The 26,098-nt window shown below is 38.0% G+C and overlaps 1 protein-coding gene across 2 annotated transcripts; it reads right to left on the reverse strand.

Moving 5' to 3' along the window:
* Positions 1 to 21,186: 21,186 nt before the first annotated feature.
* LOC149575590 (EPIDERMAL PATTERNING FACTOR-like protein 5) lies at positions 21,187 to 23,895 on the reverse strand. Of its 2 annotated transcripts, none has more exons than XM_089815357.1 (3): positions 22,094 to 23,895; positions 21,756 to 21,814; positions 21,187 to 21,619 (listed from the first exon to the last, which is right to left on the reverse strand). In XM_089815357.1, the coding sequence occupies exons 1-3, from the start codon at positions 22,203 to 22,205 to the stop codon at positions 21,410 to 21,412; spliced, it is 381 nt and encodes a 126-aa protein (XP_089671483.1). In that variant the 5' UTR covers positions 22,206 to 23,895; the 3' UTR covers positions 21,187 to 21,409. The 2 variants fall into 2 exon arrangements, with proteins under 2 accessions (XP_089671483.1, XP_089671484.1); XM_089815358.1 differs by having other exon boundaries at positions 21,756 to 21,808; positions 22,094 to 23,140.
* Positions 23,896 to 26,098: the final 2,203 nt, after the last annotated feature.

The raw sequence follows: 26,098 nt of genomic DNA on the forward strand, positions 1-26,098 counted from the left end.
CCTAGACATACTTTTTAGAGTAATTTTAATCCCTTGAAAGATTCTTATGATGTTTTTTTACAAACACTCCTTGATAATGATCTCATCACATTGCCTAACTCTATCTCGTATGGCAACTCATTCTTGGAAATCTATTGTGCTTATCATTGATCTAATAAACATGGTACTTTAGATTGCATGGATTTGAAATGTAGAGTCTAATATCTTATTGATGATGAGATAGTTGATGTTACAACATCTAAAGACTCATGTGATGCTAATCTTGAGAAATATCAATTTTTTGAACCTATGTCTAGTAATGGTCTCCATACCTCCACTTCTTCCAACACTCATGCATCTCCCCAATATTCAAAACATACCAAAATTCCTCCATCAAACAAAGAACCCAATGCTTTTTGTATTGACTATGCTTACCATCAAGGGCTACCTCTACAAGAAACTCAAGATAACCTTCACTTGGCTGCAAATTGTAAGACTTTGTAGGGAAAAATCACCCAAGATCAAGAAGCTCAAGCACTAGCACAATATGGACCAAAAAAGTATGATCAAAATAACAATATGAAATTGAATTGATGTACATACACACTAGGAGTGCTTGTATATAAAGGCCTCTAGAATGACTAGGAGTCAACAAAGTGATAAGACTCACAACTAAGCACATGTCCATTAAAAGTGGATTATCCTCCATTGAGCGCAGAAGTTAATGTGATGATGAGAGGATAAGCTTACATAGGTGTGTCATGTAAAAGAATATTTTAGACATCATGTGCTTAATTAGAGTGCAAACAATTGTGTTGTCTACATGACAACTCAGATAAATATGCAAACTCTTGTGTTGTCAACAGGACAACTTATATGAGTATGCATACTCCTACGTGTCTAATCTAATAAATAGTAAAATAATGCATTAACCTAAGTAAACTTAAGTAAAGTTTAATAATAATTAATTATTTACACTAACACCCCCACTTAAGTGCAACTTAGGAGAATGCATTTAAGCTTATGAAAGTTATAATGAAAATGCATAATGGGTCCTAGCTACTAGGCCATGTTATATACCCATGTACAAATGTCATGCAATGCAATCTCTCTAAAAGTGGAGAGAGAAGGAAAATCTCATAGGAAAAACCATCCCCCAAAAAGAGAGATGAAAAAATAAGATGCATGGATAGATGGAGTAATTAAGACCCCCCATTACACCATACATCAATTATATATAATAAAGAAGTATGAAAAGGACAAAACCCCATAAGAGAAAAAAGTCCGACCCTCACCCCCCCCCCCCCCCCCCCCCCCAATAAGAGAGAAGAAGAAGAAAGGAGAAAAGGTAGTTCCCCCTCACCCTCCCCCCACAAATGTAAAATGCCTATCAATGATAGTTTCTCCAAGATGAATGTAGAAGTTGATCCATGACTGTTGAATAATATTCCTCCCCTTAGGAAGAAACAATGTCATAGGTAAATATGAGATGCTTCCTGTCATGTCCCCTTTTCAAATAATTAAAAAAAAAGAAAATCTTTGCTAAGGCAGGCAGGCCCAAGAAAGTGAAGTTTCGGAAAAAGGGAGTTAATCTTTGGAAACCGTTGGACTAATAAATGATAATTATTATTAAAATATGTTTCATTAACCTCTCTTGGACGTGAGTTACAGTTATGCCCTTTTTAAAGAGGTTTGGAGGCATTTTGGGGGGATTCCAGACTTGATTTTCGCTCATTCTTTGTTATTCTTCAGAGGCTGCCAAACCTGTGGAGAAGGAGACCCAAGAACGGGAGTTTGCAGGTTTCCAGGGAGACCCAAGAACGGGAGTTTGTAGGTTTCTAGGAAGGCTAAGGACGGGAGTTTGAAGCCATTCCATGTGCATGCTCATACAGAGTTTGCCTTTGTGCTGAACAGTGCAGATTTGTGAGTTTCCGAGTGTATTTTTGTAAGAGTTTGGTGTTTCCGGTTGAGTATTTCATATCAGTTTTGGTTGCTGCTGTATTTTAGACTTTAAGCTATTAAAATAGATCTGAATATATATATTGGGACGTGATTAAACTTCTGAGATAGATTATTAGTGTTCTTGTGGTGTTTCCGGGCATATTTTGTACTATTTCGGGAGCCCGATGAGCATAGTTTTGGTCCTACATTTTTGAGCTGTTGTGTAAAGGCTATACGGATCTGGAAATGTCAATTTGTAGGCTGTTATGCTGCTGAAAGTTCTGTAAAAATTTCCATTTTCAGATTTATTAGTAATTGGTGAAGCTGTGAAGCTTTTGGCACAATTTCTGGCATACCCGATTTGGGGTTTCTTGAGAAATTTGGAGGATCTTTGTGATATTAGTTGTTTGATCTTAAAGATCTGATTAAAGGTTGGAAATATCATGTAAAATCAGAAAAGGGACATTTCAGTGGTATCAGAGCCATGATCTTGCCAGCCTGAGGGTTTGTAGAAGTTGCAGGTCAGTTTTGACAACTACCCAGATCTTGCATTTCAGTTTTGAGAACTACCCAAATCTTGCATGTCATAATTTATGATTGCATGTTGCTTCTAATCAGTTGCATGTCAAAATTTATGGTTGCATGCTACTTCTAATCATTTTCATGTTAGTTCTTGGTGAATTTGGTGGTTGTAGAAGTTTGCATTTCAGTTTTGACAAGTACCCAGATCTTGCATATCAGTTTTGACAACTACCCAGATCTTGCATGTCATAATTTGGTGGTTGCATGCTTCTAATCAGTTGCATGTCCAAATCTATAGTTTCATGCTACTTATAATCATTTGCATGTTAGTTCTTGGTGAATTTGGTGGTTGTAGAAGTTTGCATTTCAGTTTTGACAACTACCCAGATCTTGCATGTCATAATTTGGTGGTTGCATGTTGCTTCTAATCAGTTGCATGTCCAAATCTATGGTTGCATGCTACTTCTAATCATTTGCATGTTAGTTCTTGGTGTTTGAAGAAGTTATATCCTATTGGGGTTACACTCTACTTTATCCAGAATGGACAGGTATAGTACAGAGTCTCAGAGGGAACAATCTTGGACAATTGATAGCCAGAGTCAAAATAATAGAAAGGATGGTTATTTAGACATTCGAGATAAACTTATGAAAATAAGCCATGACATGTCTAAACAGTTGGTTGAGCACCACCGTATAAATGACATGTTATCTGACCCAGCTAAGGTGGATAAGTTGACTGGATTTCTATTTGGCAGATTTTCTCACAGGACAGATGACACAATTTCCAAGAACTTGCATGAGGAGTTTGAGAAACTAGCTGATAGCCAGGTAGAGGTCTCAGATTCTACTCTGCCACAGGAGGTGGTGGGAAAGGATATTACACAGATTGATAGTAACGGTCAACTTGATACTCAAATTGAGACAATTGTTTACAGGTTGTCAAAGGGTGATGCCACAAGTATTCAGGATGGTATAGTTACAACAGGCAGTGACAACAGTGTAGTGGGTTCAGATGATGATTATGAGGATGTTGTTGTGCAGGATGGTGAGATACCTGGTAGAGATGAGCAGACATTGAGCATTCATGACTTTGCTGAGAAAGAGTACCAGGCACAGTTAGATGCTTCATCACATGAGGTTGAGGCTGGTAGTACTTCACATGATTTGTCCAGCCAGCTGAAGGTGAACCAAGATAGTATTGTGACTTCATTATCTCATCATGACAGGTATGTGGAGTTAGTTGGTATTGGTCATATTACTCAGGTGAGGAGTTTGCTTGAGTTACCAGTTGATTCTAGTTTACGGATATGGACTCGAGATTGTTATATTGGCATTTGGGATTCAGTTGACTGGATATCTTTAACACTTTTTGGTAGCAGTGTTTGTTTGGGTGCTATCATGGATTTGATTAGCAGATTACATGGTGTTGTCTTTTCTTGTGCCAGTATCTTGTCTGATGTTGGTATTAGTTTTTATACACCAATGTTGGGCCTTGTTCATATATCCAGTCGGCCATACTTGTTGGAATGTGTTGATGATATTTCATATTTGGCAGTGTGTATAGATGAGTCCCAGGATCATATTGGCATTGATGACATCCAGAAGGATGCAATGGGCAATTTTGAAGACTTAGTTTCCTTGGGTATAGAGGAGTTGGACAGAAATGCTAATGTTTTTGATACTCTGTATGTTGATATGAGTTTTAGATTTGATTCACAGGATATGGATGGTAATACTCTAGAGACTAGTAACTTTGAGGATACTCCTTTAGACAGTGCATCAGAGGAGGTTTGTAGGAGACAGTCAAGCCAGTGCCATCATGTGTCTAATCAATTGAGAGTTAGTGACCAAGACATTGCTATCACTTGCCAGCATTTCGATGCTGCTCGTCAGTTGTTAGCAGTTTATGGATGGGGTTCTCCTACTAGTGATGAGCAGGGAGGTAGTTATCTTTCCTTGACAGAGTTTCACTCTTTATGGGAGGCTATCCAGATTCTGAGACAGGATTATATGCAGTTGGTAGCCGACAGAGATTATCTTATGAAGTGGGGCAGTACAGCATATGATGCATTGTTGGCCAAGGAAGATGAGGTGAGTGAGATTACTGAGCAGCTTGTGGTGACTTCTGAGATTCTTGAGAGTACACAGTTGGCTTTCAAGGAGTCACAGTTTCATTTGGCTAAGGTGACCATGGAGTTAGAGCGACTACAGTCTTCACCTGATTCTATACAGTCACAAGCAGTGGTGTTTGGTGATCCGAGGATGTCCATGGCCGAGATTGTCAGAGACAGTGGAGATGGGGATGCATCCATTCTTGATACTAACATTGGAATATCATGTTCATTCCCACTAGAGTTAGGTTCAATTGAGTTGGGTGTTGTAGCAGATTTTTGTATGCCTGACATGGTGGTGACCTCTAGTACTAATGGCACGAAGACTAGAGATGTTGTATCAAAGACCATGTGTGACATTGGTGAGCTAATAGTTGGCATGGTTCCTACTAGTAATACTACTCCCTTCGCAATGTCTTCAGAGGTAGTAGTCAGTTCCAATTTGGTTAATGATCGATTGCAGTTAGTTACATCTGGATTGCAGTCTGAGCCACTGACTGAGATTGGTGCATTCTATCGGCATTACACTGTGAGGTATGCTCATCTATCTACCTTTGATGACCATGTTGATAAGATGATGATACAGAGATGTACTTTGGTTCCTAGTGCTTATCATCAGTTATGGGACAATTTGATGCCTCAAGATGAGAGTTGTGATGGGCATGACATGGCGATAGGTTCTACAGTTGACAGCTTGATAATACATGACTTAGAGCAGGAGTTTCAGAGTGATGCTTCAGCAGGTGTTGTTATTGATTCTACTCCTTTGGCTATGACATCTCTTGACTTAGCTGGTGATCAGTCACAGTGGGTTGTATCACTTCTTCATGGTGAGCTGTTGACTGAGGTTGGTTTTTTTTATCAACATTATATTGCAGGGTATGTACATCAGTTAGCATTTGATCCTTGTGCTGAGGAGTTGATGGTAGACAAATTTGGTTTGGATTCCATTTCTTACTCTTTATCTTGTAATGTCTTTTCACCATCAGCAGTGTATGGGAGTTATGGTTATGAGATAGTGGCCGATGATTTGCAGAGTTGTGTTGACTGCAGGAGTTGTACAGTGTGTGGATTCTCCATACTTGGTACAGTTTCATTCAAGAGGGTTCACCATTGTTTCAGAGTTGGATTGTACATTCCATATAGGCCAGTGGGATGCATTGATGGTATTTACTGTGTTGGTAGTTTGATTTGTCCACTTTACTTGGGTTCTGATGTTCTAAGAGTTTGTGCCTCATGGGTTTTTGTTTGTGGTAGTGGTGATTTCGGAGTTTGGTTGAGCTATAATTGTCAATTTGATTATGGATTCCTCTTGGTCATATTGCAAAGGATATTGCAGGAGCCTATGTTAATTGGTAGTAGTATAGTTCATGACTACATTTGGGATCCAGGTGGATTGATTGGTTTATTGTTCAGCCATTGCTTGAGGACAAGCAATGATTGGGAGGGGAGGACTTGTCATGTCCCCTTTTCAAATAATTTAAAAAAAAGAAAATCTTTGCTAAGGCAGGCAGGCCCAAGAAAGTGAAGTTTCGGAAAAAGGGAGTTAATCTTTGGAAACCGTTGGACTAATAAATGATAATTATTATTAAAATATGTTTCATTAACCTCTCTTGGACGTGAGTTACAGTTATGCCCTTTTTAAAGAGGTTTGGAGGCATTTTGGGGGGATTCCAGACTTGATTTTCGCTCATTCTTTGTTATTCTTCAGAGGCTGCCAAACCTGTGGAGAAGGAGACCCAAGAACGGGAGTTTGCAGGTTTCCAGGGAGACCCAAGAACGGGAGTTTGCAGGTTTCTAGGAAGGCTAAGGACGGGAGTTTGAAGCCATTCCATGTGCATGCTCATACAGAGTTTGCCTTTGTGCTGAACAGTGCAGATTTGTGAGTTTCCGAGTGTATTTTTGTAAGAGTTTGGTGTTTCCGGTTGAGTATTTCATATCAGTTTTGGTTGCTGCTGTATTTTAGACTTTAAGCTATTAAAATAGATCTGAATATATATATTGGGACGTGATTAAACTTCTGAGATAGATTATTAGTGTTCTTGTGGTGTTTCCGGGCATATTTTGTGCTATTTCGGGAGCCCGATGAGCATAGTTTTGGTCCTACATTTTTGAGCTGTTGTGTAAAGGCTATACGGATCTGGAAATGTCAATTTGTAGGCTGTTATGCTGCTGAAAGTTCTGTAAAAATTTCCATTTTCAGATTTATTAGTAATTGGTGAAGCTGTGAAGCTTTTGGCACAATTTCTGGCATACCCGATTTGGGGTTTCTTGAGAAATTTGGAGGATCTTTGTGATATTAGTTGTTTGATCTTAAAGATCTGATTAAAGGTTGGAAATATCATGTAAAATCAGAAAAGGGACATTTCACTTCCCCAATTTGTAGAAATAATCCTGAAGATGAATGGTGTCTCTGAAACCTACTCAACTATCCCTATGTTGATACTGATGGTCGCCCTTTCCAACATTGTTGAAAAGAAGAAGTGTAGATCAAGCAAGGATGGATGTAGAACTAATCTAAAAGAACTGTCTCTTTGAATGATAAAGAGACCTCCTACAATTGTTGTACATAAGGATCCATAATCATATCAACCTTGTAAGACTGATCATGTAGAGAATGGACAAGAGAGTCAAAGTATTCCCTCGCAAAAACATTAGAATAATCTTCTTCATCAAAAATAATATGTATATCATCAATAATGTCACCCAAATATGTTATGTAGGACTCCACAAACAAGCCTAAAATATCTATTATGTAGTCATCCCCTAATTCTAGAACTAGAAGACAAAGTGTACCCAATTGTACTGAATTACATGGACCTATCACTGTAGCAATGTATGCATGTGAAATTTTTTGATATTGTGACCTTGTTCTACATTTTTCAATAGGATCCCCCATATCTAAACTTCTTGAATCACTATCACTGTTATCACTATCAGTTTCCACAATGTATGAAGTATGGGAGGATTAGAGGATAAGCTTGGTGAACTTTCCTCAAAATGAACATTCCTCTTTATAAATATCTCATCAGTCTCAGGATCCATAAGTCTATCTAACTTAACACTTTCATCATATCCAATGAAAGTACAAGGTCGTGGTGGTGGTGCCTTGCATTCTCTTGAAGATTTGTGTGCCCATGCTAGACAACTAAAAACTCTAAAGTGTTTCACGACTAATTTTCTTCTGCACTATGCCTCAAAAGGAGTCATTCCATCTAAGACATTATGAGGAGACCTATTAAGGATGTGATTGGCACTACTTATAGCTTCGACTTCAAGTGATGGGTCAAGAGACTTAGCTTGAATCATGCAACTTTCCATTGACTTAAGAGTTATAATCCTCATTGTTGCAACACTTGTCTTTTGTGAACTAAATGCTACTGGAATCTAAAGATCAATACCCTCAAGTTCACAAAAGTCTCTAAGTCTTGAGTTCGCATATCTACTTTCATTTTCCATACGAAGAACCTTGATGACTTTACTTGGTTGCTTCTCAACATGACTCTTGAAGGCTAGAAACTTATCAAACACTTTATTCTTGTGATTAAGAAAGTGGACCCGTGTGTAGCATAAAAAGTCATCAATAAAAGTGAGGACATAGTGACCCTTGCTAACTGATGTTACTGAAAAATGGCCTACTAGAACCATGTGAACCAACTCAAGAACAACTAATGTTCTCTAAGACTTCCCTTTGTCATACTTTTCTTCTAGATGCATATCCATTGAACAAGTTGAACATTCACCTATAGAAAAGTTGATTCTAGGTAGACCTTTGACCATACTTTTTGAGCTAAGTTGATGAAGATAACAGAAGGCAAGATGTCCATACCGCTCATGTCATAATTTACTTTGTGATTGTGAATGTGTCAACAAGGCATGTGAAGGAGACTTAGGCACTAAGTGGTAAAAAGAATAAAGCCTTGTGTCACGATTGACTTTACCCACTGCAACCAATGAATCATCCTTAAGATTTTGCACCATTACTGAATTAGGAAGGAACTTAGCTTTATTGCCACCTCCATAGTGAGTGATTTGGTAAATTGAAAGGAGATTAGTACTAAGGTTAGGAACATAGAGAAAATCCTTGAACTCTCCATTTTCCATCTGAACTTTTCCTTTTCCTTCAACTTCCACTTGTGTATCATTCCCTACAAATATGTGAGGTACTTTAGATTGCTTCAATGAAGAAAAGTGTCCTTTTGAAGAACCCATATGATGTGAGGCACTCGAGTCAAGAATCCATTCCCCTGAAGAACTTAAACATGCCATAAATGCTTCCCCTTTTTCCTATGAAGTGGATGGATTTGAATCCTTGGAAGCATTTGGCACATTGATTTCGTTCTTCCTAAGCAAGTTTTCCAACTCATCTATTCTCTTATTCTTGCAATGATGCTCATCATGATTTGGTTACTTGCAATATGCACAAAATAGTTTATCCTTCTTCTTCTTGTTTCCCTTCTTGTTGGAAGAAGAATTGCCTTGTTGTGAGGATGAAGATTGTTGTGTCTCTGATTGTAATTTTTGCTTCCATTGCTTTTTCTTGTTGTTGGTAGAACTTTTTCTGCCCTGATTTGTTTGAATCTAATTACTAGCCACCAATGTTGTAGACTTGGATGAATTGAGAATGCCCATATCTATCAACTTGAATTGTTCCAACATCAACATTTCTGCAAATGCATCAAATCAAGGATTAGTGAAGGCACTTCTCATGGTCAACCTGTGAGTGTTGTAACTCGAAACAAAAGATGCATACTTTGAAGGTAGCCTCTTTAAGATGCAATGAATCAATCTATCATTCTTCATGGGATTACCACAATCCTTAAGTAGTGCTTTCAATTCATTGGCTTTGTTGACATAGTCTTGAATAGTGTCAAAATTCTTAGGATCCAATAGAAGTAGATCATCCCCAATTTGGAATCCCTTTTCCTCATCCACCTTACCCAGAAACCCTTCAAGTTTCTCCCAGGCACCCTTGGCATCTTTAAAGCTGGAAATGTGGAAGAAGAGATCTCTATGAACACAACTCCTAATAATTCATAAAGCTTGGTTGTCTTTAAGTTGCTAATCAACTTGTGCAGCAACATCAGTTGGTTTTACAAATGTACCATCAACATATAGATTTAAACCTTTTTCCATTAGTCTATTCCATACAATATATTTCCATTAGTATAATTGTGTGAAGTTGAAAATGGAGTTTTAGGTGAACCCATGATGCAAAATTAAAAGAGCACAAGAGAGAAAGAGAGACACAAGAATACAAGAGACACCACCCCTATTCACTCAATCAAAGAACCCCCCCAAAAGTGATTTTTTGGCACTTTATATGTAGTATGTATACAATAGGTCACTTGTCAAAATGAAAAAAAGTGGGCAACTGATTTTTCTATTTACAACCTCCTTTTGGAGTTTAAATCTAGTACTAAGCAATGTAGCTTAGATGTACAACAATTTTGAAATTTTATCAAAGCAATACAATGCAAAAAAGGACCTATTTCTAAAAGTGATATTTTTGTCCATGCAAGCCTATAATATGATCACAGATCTAAAAAGTAGACAAAAAAAACTAAGCACTTTAAAAAAAATAGAACTTGAATATGTGTCTAGATGAGCTCGAACTAAGCCTTTGAAGTTGCAAAAATTAGGATTTGTGATTTGCAGAATAATTCAGGAATATAGATCTCAAACATCCTACACCAAATTATTCTACCCAAAAAAAAAAAAAAAAAAAAATCTTGGAGAAAAGGGTATGTATGAGGGAGATATTGATGTTTGAAAATCACCTCTGCAATTATTTTTCCTAAATCACTATCGTCACACGTCCAAAAATCAATTTTTTGTAGATTTGGCCTTAGATGTTCAATTTGGATGAAACAAAATTCAATTTAGGGGTTTTTGGACCTTTTGAATATGATGCCAATATCTAATTTGCACCAGCAAGCTTCAATCTTGTCTTGCAAAAAATCTATCCTACTGGCCTAAAAGGCCAATTTTTTCGCAGAATTTTGAAAATAAAATGCAAATTTGAAAAGAAAAAATGTAGACACAAAAATATTTAGATCTAAAAAATTAATTGTATAGATCTAAAGAGATCATACCAATTTCACAAATCAGGGCTTCGAGTTTCGGTTTGCAAAAAAAAAATTGCCTCAAATTTGACTATAGCCTAGGGTAAGCAAATTTATAGTGAAAATTCACCAAATCGACACTCTGGACATAATGGTGAGGTCCGCTCTAGCTCTAGACACTCCCAATGACTGTGATACTTTAGATCTAAATCATGGTCCTCCAAGAGGTGAAGCAAAAATAGTCTCTGATGGCTATGTGAAGAGAAGCTCCCTCAGCTCTAATACCACATAAGAATTTTTCTTAAGGAAAAATCACCAAAAATCAAGAAGCTCAAGCACTAGCACAATATGGACCAATAAAGTATGATCAGAATAACAATATGAAATTGAATTGATGTAAATACACACTAGGAGTGCCTGTATATAAAGACCTCTAGAATGACTAGGAATTAGCAAAGTGAGAAGACTCACAACTAAGCACATGCCCACCAAGAGTGGACTATCCTCCATTGAGCATAGAAGTTAGTGTGATGATGAGAGGATAAGCTTTACATAGGTGTGTCACATAAAAATATTTCGTAGACACCATGTGCTTAATTAGAGTGCAAACAACTATGTTTTCTACATGACAACTCAGATAAATATGCAAACTCTTTTATTGTCAACAAGACAAATCATATGAGTACACATACTACTAGGTGTCTAATCTAATAAATAATAAAATAATGTATTAACCTAAGTAAACTTAAGTAAAGTGTAATCATAATTAATTATTTACACTAACACAAACCTTTTTCCATACTACTAGGACTAAAGATCCTCATCCTTCATGTGGTGATATGCCTAGCATGCCCACCACAACTAGTCCTTCATTACCTCTTCAAGATCCTATCATGAAAACCTCACATTCTCCCTTGTCTTTAGAAGGGGCTCCATGTCAAAAGGACTCTAAAAAAGAAAAAGATACAAATGTCAATAAAGATTAAGATCAAACACCCTCTCATCTCCTTCAAGATGTCGCCTTTCCACATCCTATGTCTTATCCATCTCCTAAGTATGATGAATACACCAATTCCACTATCTTCATTAAGCTTATTTAAAATTGTGAGAAGCTCACTGTACCTATGTTATCCAAAGAAACTTGTCAAGATCAAAGTATCTCTTCACTCTCTTGTTCTACTTCTCCATATCCACTTAAAAAATATGCTCAAGCTTCAAATTCTCCTAGAAAAGGTGTTGTTCCTATCAAAGTCACTCATGAGTCTATTGATGGCCTTGGACACGTTAATCACTCTAAAAATTTTGATATCCCTATCCACTATTCATTTGTATCCCCTAAGTCCATCCTTGGTCCTTATCCATCTAAGCTAAAGCCTTCAAACCTTCCATCTATAGTAGGCCCTTGTATTCCTCCATCTCTCATACCTTTCACTCCTAGCTCATCACATACATTTCCCATTATACCTCAAGATCAAAAAAAGACACTCATCCTTGATGAATCTTCATTTGCTTCTCCATCTAAACCAGCCATATCTACCTTATTCATCCAAAAATATCAAGTCTTTTGGAAGCCATTTGGATGTGAAACATAAGAAATACAAGAATCCATTGAAAAATGAAATTCACTATGTCCTATCTAATTGACATGTGAATGAAAAGAAAGGATAAACATTCAAGAGACTACAAAGGTCTACTACCCAAAGAACTAAATCAAAGAAAATATGGGTTCCTAAATCCATTACTGAAGAAATGTGTTCTAAAGAATCCAAAGGAAATAAAACTCAAAAGCTATATGGATTCCTAAGTCTCTCTTGAAAGACTTGAATATTGAAAAAAAATCAAAATTGACATTCAAGCTCCCAAAGGCTTCCACTCCACCTTCTTCTAAACATCTTCCTAAAAAGCTTCCAAAATTTTCCACTTCATCTTCTTCTAACAATATCTTTCCACTTCATACTTCTAAACCTCAAGCTATTTCCTCCATCATTCCTCCATAATTCCACCACCCTTCAAGTTATGTGTCAATTTTGATCTTTCCCACTCTCTCACCTACCCTTATACAATATTTCAAGCCTACACTTACTATCTATTCTCCTCCTCGCTTTCCAATATATGAACTCTTATCCTCTATATACCTCTTCTACCATCTGCCTTCCCTCACCCTATCAACATCTTTGAGCATACCTTTTGATGGTCCTAGATTATTATGAATTATCCTTCCTATAGGAGCACTATCCAAATTGAAAAAGCTTGAGCTATTTCAAGATTAAAAAAATCAAAAGAAAAAGAGAGAGAGAAAGAGTGCCTTAGTAGAAAAATTAAAGAGAAATAAACTTGTCCTATGGTGAAAACCACTTCTTGTGGCTCCTCGAATGAGTACCATGATGAAATTTTGAAAAACAAGCATCATGCATAACTCTTCCATTCTTCCCTTTTATGAGAAATGTGGAATTTCAACATGAAATTTGTCAGCAAATGGAAAAATTGCATGCGTACAAGCGAGGGAGTCGTTTCTAACAAATGTGTTCAAAGAATTGAAGAAGGAATCGAAGAATGTTTGATAAGTTAACTTGAGCATGCCCTAGAGAGTTATAAATTAATTGTAGAAGTTTTTGTGGATCAGTAACCAATTTTTTTTGTGAAGTGTATTAGCATCTTATGTTCTCACATCCCCATCCATTTGGCATGCTTGTGTCCACTAATTATATTTATATCCTGCACATAAACATTAATGTTTTCTATGAAATGTCACTTCTAACTTGAAACCAATTTCTACATGAAGAAAAGGGTGTCTCAAGGCTATTTTGGGGATACGCCTCCATTATATCCCATTGTTTATATAATACTTGTTTGTAGACCGGGATTGTGTGAGATGGTTTGTGAAGAATAACATTTAATTCTACTCATTATAGTGCCATTAGTTGTGGACCAAAGTGTACCTATCTCATATGTACATATGCTCTTTCTATGTTGTAGATTCTTAATATATATTCCTTTAAAGAGCCCTTTTACTAATATGGAATCCATTTATGACCAATTTCTAGTTGTTGGAGATGAATTAAGCTTAGACTAAGGTGAGGGGAAATATTTCAATGGGTAGAAAAAATTGAACTCAAGGTGAACAACTTAAATTAAAATACACACTAAGTGCTAACTTTTAGACTAGAAATATTTTGCATTTAAACAATGTCAAACATTCTATTGACATGTGATTACATTTTTTATTTAAACAACAACCAAAACAAGGGGGATGGCCCATAAAAGAGTCAATCTGGTGAACCACTAGAAGATTACCACCAACCAAAATTACCCCCTACAACTTTTAATAGAAAAACATTGTTCGGAATCACATTGAAAAAAGTATCAACAAGCATTACACAACTATTGCCTATACTAGAACTAATAAAAATAAGAAAGCATAAAAGCAAAGGCACTACTACCTTCAACCTAGCAAAGTTCAACAACTAGCCAAAAAAAAGCATAAGAAACCGGGAGGAAAGGGCCCTAAGGCTTCTTGGCATCCTTCCTCCCCAGGAGGATTTTAGTCCAATCTTCTGCAAGGAATCTTAGAGTCCTCGTTAGTCAAATCACCTTTCTGGTCCTTTAACAGATGTAATGTGGTAGTAGCAACATGCATCACCTTGACAGTAAATTTAGTCAAGAGACACATTCTTTCCTCTAGAGCATAGATTTTCTCTCTTACAAGTCAGTGCTAGCCATCTTTTGGACCTCCTCAGTGACCTCCTACTTTCCATAATGGTAGCCATCCATTTGCTCCTTAGTGACATCCTGCACAATTTGGGGGTTAGGTATAACATTATCTTTGGAAAAAACCCTTACAGGAGAGGATATCGTAATAGGGGAGGGCACTCTATCCACCGTATTAGGAAACTAGTCCCGAGTTAAGTCCACACATCCCAACCCAATGGTGGCCAAAACATGCGTCATCTCTTTCCTCCCTTTAATCCCATCTCCCGAGCTAGACCTTGAAGAATAAAAAACCTCCACTTCCTCCTCCATGTTCCCCCCACCAAAATTTGAAGCCTTCTATTTAATCCTTCATTTAGGATGGCCCATCTCCTTCAAATCTAAATCCTCCTCCTACAAGGTCCCAGATCTCAACTTCCTTTTAGCATTGGATTTCACAATCCTCCTGGACCTCCTCCTACCACCTCTCCCCTCATCCTTTGATTCCTATGGTTCCTTCTCTTTACCTTTGTCAGACTTCCCTTGTTTACTTGAGGGGAAGGGCTTTGACTCAACAGGGGACCCACTAGGCGAAGGCTTTGGGGTAGGGGCTCTAGGGCCCGTGATCTTAAGGGGGCTTTATTGAGGACGGGGATTGGGGTGAGCAGAGATGTCAATCTCAACAATCCTAGGGGGTACCAAAGCAAGGTGGAATCGATAGAGCTGGAACATCAACCCTTGATGCAGAATGGTATAATTAACTCCCTTACTCATTTTTTCTTTAACATCAGTAACCATATCCACTAAATCATGTAACATAAAGAATGGAATGGAAATAAAGTCACGGTGGCGAAAATGGGGATTTGTTAGTAATAACAAACACCATACCTCCCTTCCAGAGTTAGGTACTTATCAACATTAGTCAAACTTCATTCCATGACTCAAGGAGCTTCTCTCGCATAAACTGTCATTTGTGTCAAATAGGTTCCTCCCCTTCTAGGAAGAAGCAATTCAGACTTGCTTCATAAGCCACCCTTGTCACTTTTTGTCATTTCCGTCCCCTCATAGAAAATCATGTCGCTAGATAGATGACTTCCTCCAAGATATGAAACGAGATTCCATTAATCGTGACTCTTTGATCCTCCCAAGAATTGACAAATTGTAGGGAACAATTCTCATCATACCCATTCCACACCTCCATAAACAGGATGAATCCTCCATCCTTTAGCATGTACCACACCAGCGGCTTCCTAGCACTCTCCTCTATCATGGAAGGCTCAATTCGCAAAAGATATCCCCCCATCTCTGTAATTTTCCCTAAAATTCTCTCCTTCTCCCAAACCCAAAGGCAATTACTAAGAATGCAGTCACACTTAGGTACAAAAATAGTGGCCCTTAAGAAAACTTAAAGGCCTTTATTGTTAATAATAGTTGCGTCCCATCTAGACATAAATGTCACATGTCGACTGCCTCTATCCCTTCTCCAATCTTTACCATCATTCCCAATACACCCAAACCATTTAAAATTTGAACTTTTGCTCATCATGACGTACAAGGACATGCACAAAAAAATCATTAAAAATTTTCTCATCTCAAACTTCAAAATTCTTTTCTTTTCAGGCCATGCGAATTTATTATCACAAGTACCTTTTCCACCACTCCTTGCCATCTATCCATAATGATTTTGTCCCATCTTCCTACTCAACAAGTCACTTTAATTTAAAAGGATCCTCCAGCTACATTTTGTCATGCTTAATTTCTTTATTCACTAAATCTCTTACCAAGTTTGGTGAGGCATTAAAACCCCCTCCAACATTGTAGGTCCTTCACTTTTAGACCTAAAGTTCCCATTCCATCAGCCACCCCATTTCCCTCCCAAAAAATATGATACATTTCAAATCTTTTTAAAATAATTAATAAGTGTCTAATGTCCTCTACAATACATTTGATTGCCCACCCTTACTTCATGATGCATTTTATAGTCTCTATAATAAATGTTAAGTCACCTTCAATCTCCATGTTTTCCCATCCAACACTAATCACCATTTTCAGACCCTAGAAAAGAGCCATCGCTTCCACAATATTGTTGGACACTCTCCCTAGATGTCCAGTATAGGCCAAGAGCAACCTACCCTCACTGTCTCTAACTATACTTCCACCAGCCAATCCCTCCTTTCTAGCAGTACCATCAAAGTTGAGCTTGACCTAGTTCTCTCTTGGGGGTTTCCATCATGTCCTTTGCATTGCCAAAAAATTGGAATTATTAGTCTCCATGATCCCCTCGTCCAAATTCCAGCACTTGACAATCCTAATTTTCAATTGATTAGGGGGGATCGTTGGCTTCCTCCACCTGTTGCACTTCATAATCTCGACCAGAAGTTTGCAAATCATGTCTGCAACAACCTCCTCACTTCTCTCTTCATTCCTAAGTGCCCTATTATTTCTCTCCTTCCAAATACCCCAACAGATATTGGGGGGGGAGGGGGGCAATTACCTTCCACATACGGATAAGGAGGGGGTGGGTAAAAGGACCTTGCCAACACTCAACAAATTGCTCAATTCCCTTATTAAACACCCAAGTCAAATCTAGTTTCTGTAATAGCCTCCCCCAAACATTAGAAGCATAATTACAATCAAGGAATATATGGATAATATTCTCCTTCGCTTTCTTGCAGAAATAACATCTATTGGATATTTGAAATTCCCTTTTCATGAGATTATCAATAGTGAGGATTTTTCCATGAAAGGTGGTCCACCAGAAGATATTAATCTTTGGGATTAAATGGTTAAACCATATATTCCCTTAGTAACTAGGCTCTAAGGCTTTATCAAACATTAATTTGTAAGCAGATCTAACAAAGAACTCCCTCGTCGAGGTAGCCTTCCAAATGAAAGTATCATTCTAGTCCACTTCTGGGATTCTATATCCTCCAAGCTGACCATTTAGCTCTTCGATCAGCTCCCCACCATCGAAGAAGTTCTGTTGCAATTCAACCTTTTTCTACTTCCTCCCTAGGCCAATAAAATTGACAACCTTATTCCCCACCTGCTCTTGAAGGTGATCCCAAAGGGACTCATACTTTGTTCTTGTAAGAGGTTTTTCAACAAGCCACGTATCCTCCTAGAAATTAATTTGATTGCCATCACCCACTAGCCACCTCACACCTTCTCTCAAAAGACTTTTGTTTCTCACTATATTACCCCAAACCTTAAATCCCATAAGAAGATCATTTCTCTAGATGTAGTGAGAGAATTTCAAATTTCCCATATACTTCACTTTCAAAATTTTACACCAATTGGCCTCCTCCTTCATCAGATTCCACCCCACCTTTGTGAGGAGCACATTATTCAAATCAGATATCCTTCTAACTCTCGAGCCTCCTCTACTTTTAGGTTTGCAAACTGTGTCCCAGCTTACCAAGCTTAACCTATTCTTCTCACTTCCTCTCGAACAAAGGAAATTTCATTGAATTTTCTCCAATTTGTCCGCCATACACTGAGTAATTTTGAACAGCAATAAGAAATACACAAAAAGGCCTTGAAGGGATGAAATTAGAAGCTGAAACTTACTTGCACTACTTAGGGTTTTACCTTTCCACCTGATCAACTTCTTTTCCATTTTTGCCAAGATGGTCTTCCAAAAGTTATTACTTACATCTTTCAACGTCAAAGCAAGGCCCAAATACGTGTCGAGGAGTGCAACAATGTTACACCCCAAAATATTTAAGATCCTCCATTGAATATCAAGAGAAGTGTTGAAGAAGAACACCTTACTTTTATCCAAATTAATTTCCTATCCCGCATTGACTGCATAAACCTCTAGGACAAATTTCCAAGCCTTAGCTTTGCCCACAGAGGATTCCCCACTTAGGAAAGTGTCATCCACAAATTGTTGTATCACCTCTAGGGGAAGTGTGAAAGGAGGCTCAATACCTTTGATCTCCCCCCCTTCCATCTTTCTTAGGAATGCCCTTCTAAACACTTCCCCCACCATAATAAACAAGTAAGGAGAGATAGGGTCTCCTTGTCTTAGACCACTCTCCCCTCCAAAGTTCCCCCAAGGCGAACCATTCACCAGCACCGAATAATTAACAATTTCTATCATTGATTTAACCATCCTTATAACCTTTTGACTAAAACCAATTTTAACCATAACTTCACACAAGAAGGTCCAGTTGATCCTATCATAAGCTTTAGAGATATCAAGTTTCAAAGCCATACCCAGATTACCGCTCTTCTCCATAGACTGAAGCACCTCAATAGTGGTTATGGCTACATCAAGGATTTGATGCCTCAAAACCAACCCATTTTGGGTTTTCCCTATGAATTTATGCAGCAATGGTTTTAACCTGTTCACCATAATTTTACAAAAGATCTTATAAGTGGTGTTATAGAGGCTAATCGGCCTGAAATCAGAGAGGGCCCCCGGGTCTTTGACCTTAGGGATCAGGGTAATAAACATTTTATTGAGTTGCTTGAGAAGCTTCCCAATTCTTAAAAAAGTCATGGGCAACCCAGAGTAGATCCAATTTAACCACTTCCTATAAGTGTTGTAAGAAAGTTGGGGGAAACCATCAGGGCCCTAAGATTTGTAGGCTTTCATAGAGAACACAACTCTGCAAACTTCCTCCTCAGTAACCAACTGTGTTAGTTCCTCATTCTCCTCCTCTGAGATCACTGTGGGTATGGAATTAATCAGCCATCATCTGTCCTCCTCAATATTTCTAAGCTCCTCTTTATAAGAGTTCTTGAAGTAAGTAGTAGCTCAACTACCTACCTCTTCAGTTTTAGAGAGCTTCATGTTATTATCATCTTTGACATACCAATCGTGTTTCTCCTTTTATGGATAGATGCCGACCTGTGAAAAAAAGTAGTATTCCTATCCCCCAGCTTGAGCCATAACACCCTTGATCTTTGCTTCTAGAAGGTCTCCTCTGTGATCATCGTATCTTTCCAAACCTTCCTTCAGTTATCCACTTTCATAATCATTTCTTCATAGGCTAAGCCTTCACCCATAACTTTTTGGAGCTCCTCTAACTTCTTTTCCACCTCTGCCTTAGTCTTAAAGATATCCTCAAAGAATCTTTTCTGCCAAGGTTGAACATTCCTTCTAAAATTCTCTAGTTTAGCAGAGAGTTTGTACATAGCAATTCCTTCCACACTAATCCCCCACCATTCCACCACCCAAGTACTAAAATCAAGATGAGATCACCACATTATTTCATATCTAAAAGGTCTTGGGCCCCCTCTGGGACATTCTTTCTAATTAAGAAGGATGGGAGCATGATCTGAGACTATCCTAGGTAATCCCGTGAGAGAGGAGGAAGTTAGACCCTCCCAGCTAACCGGGACCAAAAGTCTATCTAGTTTGACTTGGATGAGGTCAACTCCCTTCCTATTGTTTGACCAAGTGAACTTCACTCCACACATCTCCATATCCATTAAATCATTTTTATTGATGAATTCAGCTAAATCCTTCATACTGTTATTAAAATCCATCGTCCCTCCAACCTTCTTCGAGGGGTATAGAGGGGAGTTAAAATCTCCCATAGAGAAAGCATTTTTATTATGAGAGAGAAAGACAAACAACTCCTTCCAGAGACAGCTTCTTCCTTGTCTTGAGTTTGGGGCATACACAGTAATAATATTCCAGATCTTTTCATCTTTCCTATGTTCAATAATAAGATAGTTTTTAGAACAATGTATGAAACTTCCTTTACCAGCACTTAGGTTCCAGAAAGTGGCCACACCTCCTGAAGCTCCCTCCGCTTCACTATAACAAAAATTAGCACCTAACCAAATATAACTAGCAATACATTTCAGGTTAGACATAGTGATTTAACTTCCTGGATTAGAAGGATATCTATTTTCAAGTTAGACAGTTGTTGCTTGAGGGCAAACTATTTTTTTAGGGCTATTCAAACCCCTCATATTCCATGATAGAATGATCATTTTCTACCTTTTGTCAAAGACTCCAGGGTAGGTTGCCTGCCACTAGCCACCTCCCTTGCCATCTGCTTCGTTCTTCTACTCTGTTTCCCACATTTCCCCACATCCATTTTTAACTCTATCTCCACCTCAAATTTCTTTGATACTCTTATCTGCTTTCTCTAGGTTTTCCATTTCCCCTCAACGTCCTCCAGTGTGGCCAATGGTTCCACCCTCTTAGAAATTGGGGGAACATCTTCACTCCAACAAAGTACTCTAGCTACCTCCACATCTGCTAAGGCTTTCCCTTTTCCTTTCTTCAAAACTTTACTTTTATCCTCCTTACCCCCTCCTCAATCACCATGTTTCTTGAAGGGGTGCTAAGGGGGTCCTTTATGCCTTGCAAAAAGAGGAAAGTCTCCTCTCCATTGAAATCCTCTATTTCACCTTCCTCTAACCTCCTAGAAGGTCCGTCCGATTCACAGTTCTTCTCAAAAACCTCTATCATATTAATCTCCACCTCTCCTTGGTGGGTAGCAGTCTTCTCTTCTAGCCCCTTCCTAGGTGAAGGAACCATCTTCGCCATCCCCTCCAACTTTCTTCACCTTTATCAAATAGATAAGAGTGTAAATGATAGCATCAAACATGAGTAGATGGTCAAAATCAAGGCATGTAGTAATATAAGGGTGAAAGAGGCCTGCAATAAGATAGAAAACATAAATCATCACAACTATCATATTAATCTTGTTCATGTTAAACCATAAACAAAACACAAAGCGAAGTGTTGCCTTTACAACTCTCCAATTACTGGCAAGACAGAGAAATCCATGCGGGGCGAAATAGAGTTGTACTAAAGAATGTTAGTCGGAAAGCCAAATTAAAGACTCTTCTAAAAAACTGTGTAAACCCAAAACAAGTAGAATGAATAGAATGAATGTATAAGAAAGGCCGAATTTTAATAAACAATGGAGGCCAGAGGCTTAAATTTGAATCTCCCAAACAAATAATACATATATAGATCTACATATGGTGGTCTAGACATCAAATTTAGGGTACCATATTCGAATTACGGCGAGGATAACAGATTATCCTACGTTACAGGCTCTCAAACTTCTGAATCTATGCTACTGCAAACACAGAAGGCATGATTTCCAGTATTTGATAGAGGTAGAGCAACTAAGGCATGTATAATTTGTTCTGACATTTACATCTCCAGGCTTCAGGGTAGTATTCTGCCGGTGCAACTCTCGGAGTTCCTGGTTTCACAGGCACTCGAACAGCCTTACATGGCTTACATTTTCCACATTTGGAGATGCACGTGGGCGGCCATGATCCTGGTCCACTTAGCTTTCTCCTCCTCCTAATCTCTATCTCTTCTCCGCTCTTCTGCAAGATGCATAAAATTACAGCATGTTAGGCCATTACCCAGTTTGAAATTAGCCCAAATTGTTTGTCATTTGAGTTATCTAAAATCCCAAAAAACCTAAAACACAATATATCATAGGTACTGACGACTTTATACCCGATGTAATTGGGTTGTAATGGTTTTAATGATTGCCATTTGTCCATGCACATCTGCTTCTACATCAACACAAAGCTTATTAATGCCTGCTGGTCTCTAAATAGTACAAGATTATTTTATTCATGTCTTTGGATAAGATTGTGTGAATTAATAAGAGAGCTAAGAATATAAAGAAATATGTCCTTTACATTCTTAGATCTCTCATATCATTAAGTATGATCCAAAATATCAATGCTGATAAAGTTGCACACAATCCCACTCCAAAAGTATGAATATAATATGATAGATTGTGAAAATCCATTATCATCAGTACAAGATTATTTCAACAATTCACTCACCTGTGCACAAATCATAACTTGTATATTGAAACAAGAGGACGATTGCAGTGGAATACAGTAACAGAGCAAGGCAATAAACGAAAATCTGCCCTATTCGGGGAATGAGCTTCATCTGGGAAAAACAATCAGCCCACCTCCTCCTTGTTGGGTTCCGGACATTATATAGTGTTGAATCCTCTCATAAGTAAAACTTTTCAGGCTTCTTTCAATAAATCCAAATATCCCTCTTGGCTTACTGGATATTGTTGGGAGAAGACCGAATATTGTTCTCTTTCAGGCAAATTGCTGCAGTACAAGAGGACCAAGCAAAAGTAGACTGAACAGGGGAGCCTGACCTCAAATACGGCAAAACATCTAGCTTTCCGCAAATCAACAAGAGGCTACAGAAACATTCACCTTCATCAATGAATCCACTGCCCATTTAACCAATAGTAACACAAACCTTGTGAACTGCTTCGCAACTATATGTGGGCTCTCGCTCACAAAAAAAGGTTAAAGAACTAGAACTAAACACAATCCCGATCATGGATCACGAAGCGTTGATAAACACAAAACCCACAAATTCTTGCAGTAATTATCATGAATTGTAGAAATCTTTTCTCATTGAACTAGAACTAGTTTGCTTGCAAATTACAGGACTTACAGCACAAAGACCCTCATGAAATCTAAGTACATATCTCCAGAGTATTGAAAGATGGGCTATGTTCCTTATTTAGGTCAACCACATGCACATGGAATGAAGTCAACTTCTAGACTAGATCATCACTGAAATCAAACAACCCGCCTTCTAACTAGTTTCTTCAAGTTCTGATGCCATTGCCCTAAAATCCCATCATCTGCTAACTAGTTTCTTTTCTTCAAGTTCTGATGTCATTGCCTAAAATCTCATCATCTCCTAACTACTTTCTTTTAAGTTTTGATGATGCCATTACCCCAAACTCTCATCATCTCCTAACTAGTTTCTTCAAGTTCTGATGCCATTGCCCTAAAATCCCATCGTCTCCTAACTAGTGTTTTTCAACTTCTGATGCCATTGCCCTAAAATCCCATCATCCGCTAACTACTTTCTACGGCTTTAAACTCGTGTCTTTCAACTCCTGACGCCATTGCCCTAAAATCTCATCGTCTCCTCAATGAGGAGAAAGCTTCCGGTTAAAAGTACACTTAAGAAGAAACACACAAAGTTAACCTAACCAGTAACAGGGTAAGTTGGCAACTGTCCCCACAAGTATTTACCTTTTTTGAACTTAGTGATGGACAAATAGTGAGGTGGGGAAGTTCAGCAAACTAAACAAGGCGCCGTCAAGATTGGAAGAACGATGATGGTAATGCGTAGAAGAGTAGGAATTGGGAGTATTTGGGGCTCTTAAACTTAGGAATCCCGGCGCAGTGATGTTGACTGGCATGTGAATAGTTGCTTTCTGGTGCAAATTTCCAGATGTGCAATGCACGTTTCATTTGTATGATTTGTTGGTGAATGGAGGTAAAATGCTAAGAGAAAATGGTATACGCATTCATAGACACTCACTTTGTCTAGAGGTCAGACGACAGCACCTTATGCTCAAACAGTTCTTACCTCCCTCAGAAGCCGTGTCACCATGCTACAGGACGCCTCCAGCCTCCAGGTTCTTCTCACTCAACCCTCACTATTCCTTTGCTTTGTACTGCAGAGGGTTTTTGACCTACATGAGAATGGGACCGCATTCATTTTGGATGAGACCGTTGCGCTAGTACACTCGTTGTCGTAGGAACAGCTCAAGGAGCTTCTCCATTAAATTGGATTCAGATGGGACGAACAGAATACATTGAAGTACAGTGTTCTCCTCTGTTAAGGAGTGGGTGTGAGGTCAAGGACCTGTCTCAATAAATGGGTTAGAATGGAAAGAGAAATGGATCCTTTACATCGGGGATTTATAAATGAGAAAGTAGTTGATAAGTAGGAGATAATTTCCACAGCTAGTCAAATTGTGATATGAATATCAGGATTTAACTGTGTGATTTTGAGTCAAACTCGATGACCCATGTTTCATGAGTAGTGATTCAACATGAATCCATCTCTCATGAGAATAAATGGAACACTTAGCACTCATTGGATCTAGGTGATGCTCACAGGGGTGAAGCACCGAGACTTCCCGGGAGGTCACCCATCCCAGTACTACTCCAGCCTGAGCGCGCTTAACTACGGAGTTTTCTCCCTAGTTAAACCCAAAGCTTGCAACCCCATTTGCAAAACCTTCACCAAGTGTTGTGCCTTATGAACCATTCATTAGAAAGCCTCTTAAGCTCATCAATTGATAAGTAGGAGATAATTTCCACAGCTAGTCAAATTGTGATATGAATATCAGGATTTAACTGTGTGATTTTGAGTCAAACTCGATGACCCATGTTCTCTAACAATTGACACATCAAACAAGGTTAACACATTCATAGAGAGTTAGATATAAGTGGAGGATATTACAGAAGGTACAAAGAATAGAAGTTTAAAGATATTAATAGGTTCAATAATTGGGTTAGAATGGAAAGAGAAATGGATTCTTTACATTGGGCAATTATAAATGGAAAAGTAGTTTTGTAACAATTGACACATCAAACAAGGTATCACACTCATAGAGTTATACATAAGTGGAAGATATTAGGCAAGGTAGAGAGAACAGAAGTTCAAGATATTGATGGGTTATCTTACGGCTTTCAAAATGGAGTGTTGAGATGTTTGCTCTGCATATCAAAGGATTTCCACATCACACAAGGAGTGTTCTAAGTGGACTACTAGTGTTGCTATCCACCTTCACAAATAGTTTGAAATCAATGGTCTTAATTATCGTACTATTATGAGCAATCTTCTTCTTGGAAAACTCTTGTGGGCATGATTGAACATAGAATCAATGTGTGGGCTGCCAAAAAGGGAAAAGGAGAAAATGCAACCTAGCTTTAGGTGTAGGCACTTTACGACTGATTGTCGCATTATTCTTAAGCACTTCATTGAAAGGATTTGGGACACCCAAGGCGGTAAAGTTTTTTTGTTGCTTTGTCGACTTTAAAAATATTTTTGGTGTGGTTCTTAGAGACAAGCTTTGGAGCAGAATGGATGAACTTGGGGTTTCTAATGAGTGATTGTTCATAACTAAAGAGGATATGTCTAAATGCTTTGGTAGTGATGTTGGAGACATTGAAGGATATTATATATTCCCAATGTTGGTCAATTTATAGATTGATAAATATTTAGAATAATTAAATACAATTATTAGAGAGGAGGTCAAACAAGTGTGCTACATGGTGAAATTTTGTTTAAATGTACATGAATGATCTTATTTTAATATTAAAAAATATGCATGGTTTAACAGAGCATTTGAGTGCTTTACAACTCCTTTATCAAGTGGTCAATATGAAAGTGAATACCAACAAAACCAAAGTCGTTATTGTTGCTTCAAAAAGGAAGAAGCAAAATTTTAACTGTATCTATAAGGGAAGCCCATTGGAGATAGTGGAGAAATATAAGTATCTAGGAATTGATTTTCACAACAAACTTGGTTGGAAGACTTGTAGAACAAAAATGCATACAAGAAGCACAAGAAACCTTGTTCCTACCAAGAAGTCTCTTTTTGGTTTGTTGGATGCATTAGTTGTCCTTAATAGTTGTGAGAAACCAAAAGTGGAGGCAATTAGAAAGAATCAAACTCACTTACTCATTAACAATCTCAAAGCAATGACAATGATCCCCTACAAGATTCTCTGGGATAAGAAAAAAAAACATTTTTAATGGAAGCACTATCGATAATTCATTTTCTAAGCTACTTAAGAAAGGTTGATAGCATGGAGAAGCATTGTTATCTTGAAAGGTCTACTAAGGAGAAATTCTCTCATAGGAAAAAGGCTTGGATGAAATTAAAAAAGTGAATGAGAAAGTGGGAAATTAATTTACAAGAATGTCTTAACACTAACAAAGAGATAAAAAGTTTTGAGAGTGGAAAAAATTAGAACTACCACATGTGCACAAAATAAAGTGGC

Source organism: Cupressus sempervirens, chromosome 2 (genome assembly GCF_028749045.1).
Source record: "Cupressus sempervirens isolate cs-2001-9-10 chromosome 2, ASM2874904v1, whole genome shotgun sequence".
NCBI lineage: Eukaryota > Viridiplantae > Streptophyta > Pinopsida > Cupressales > Cupressaceae > Cupressus > Cupressus sempervirens.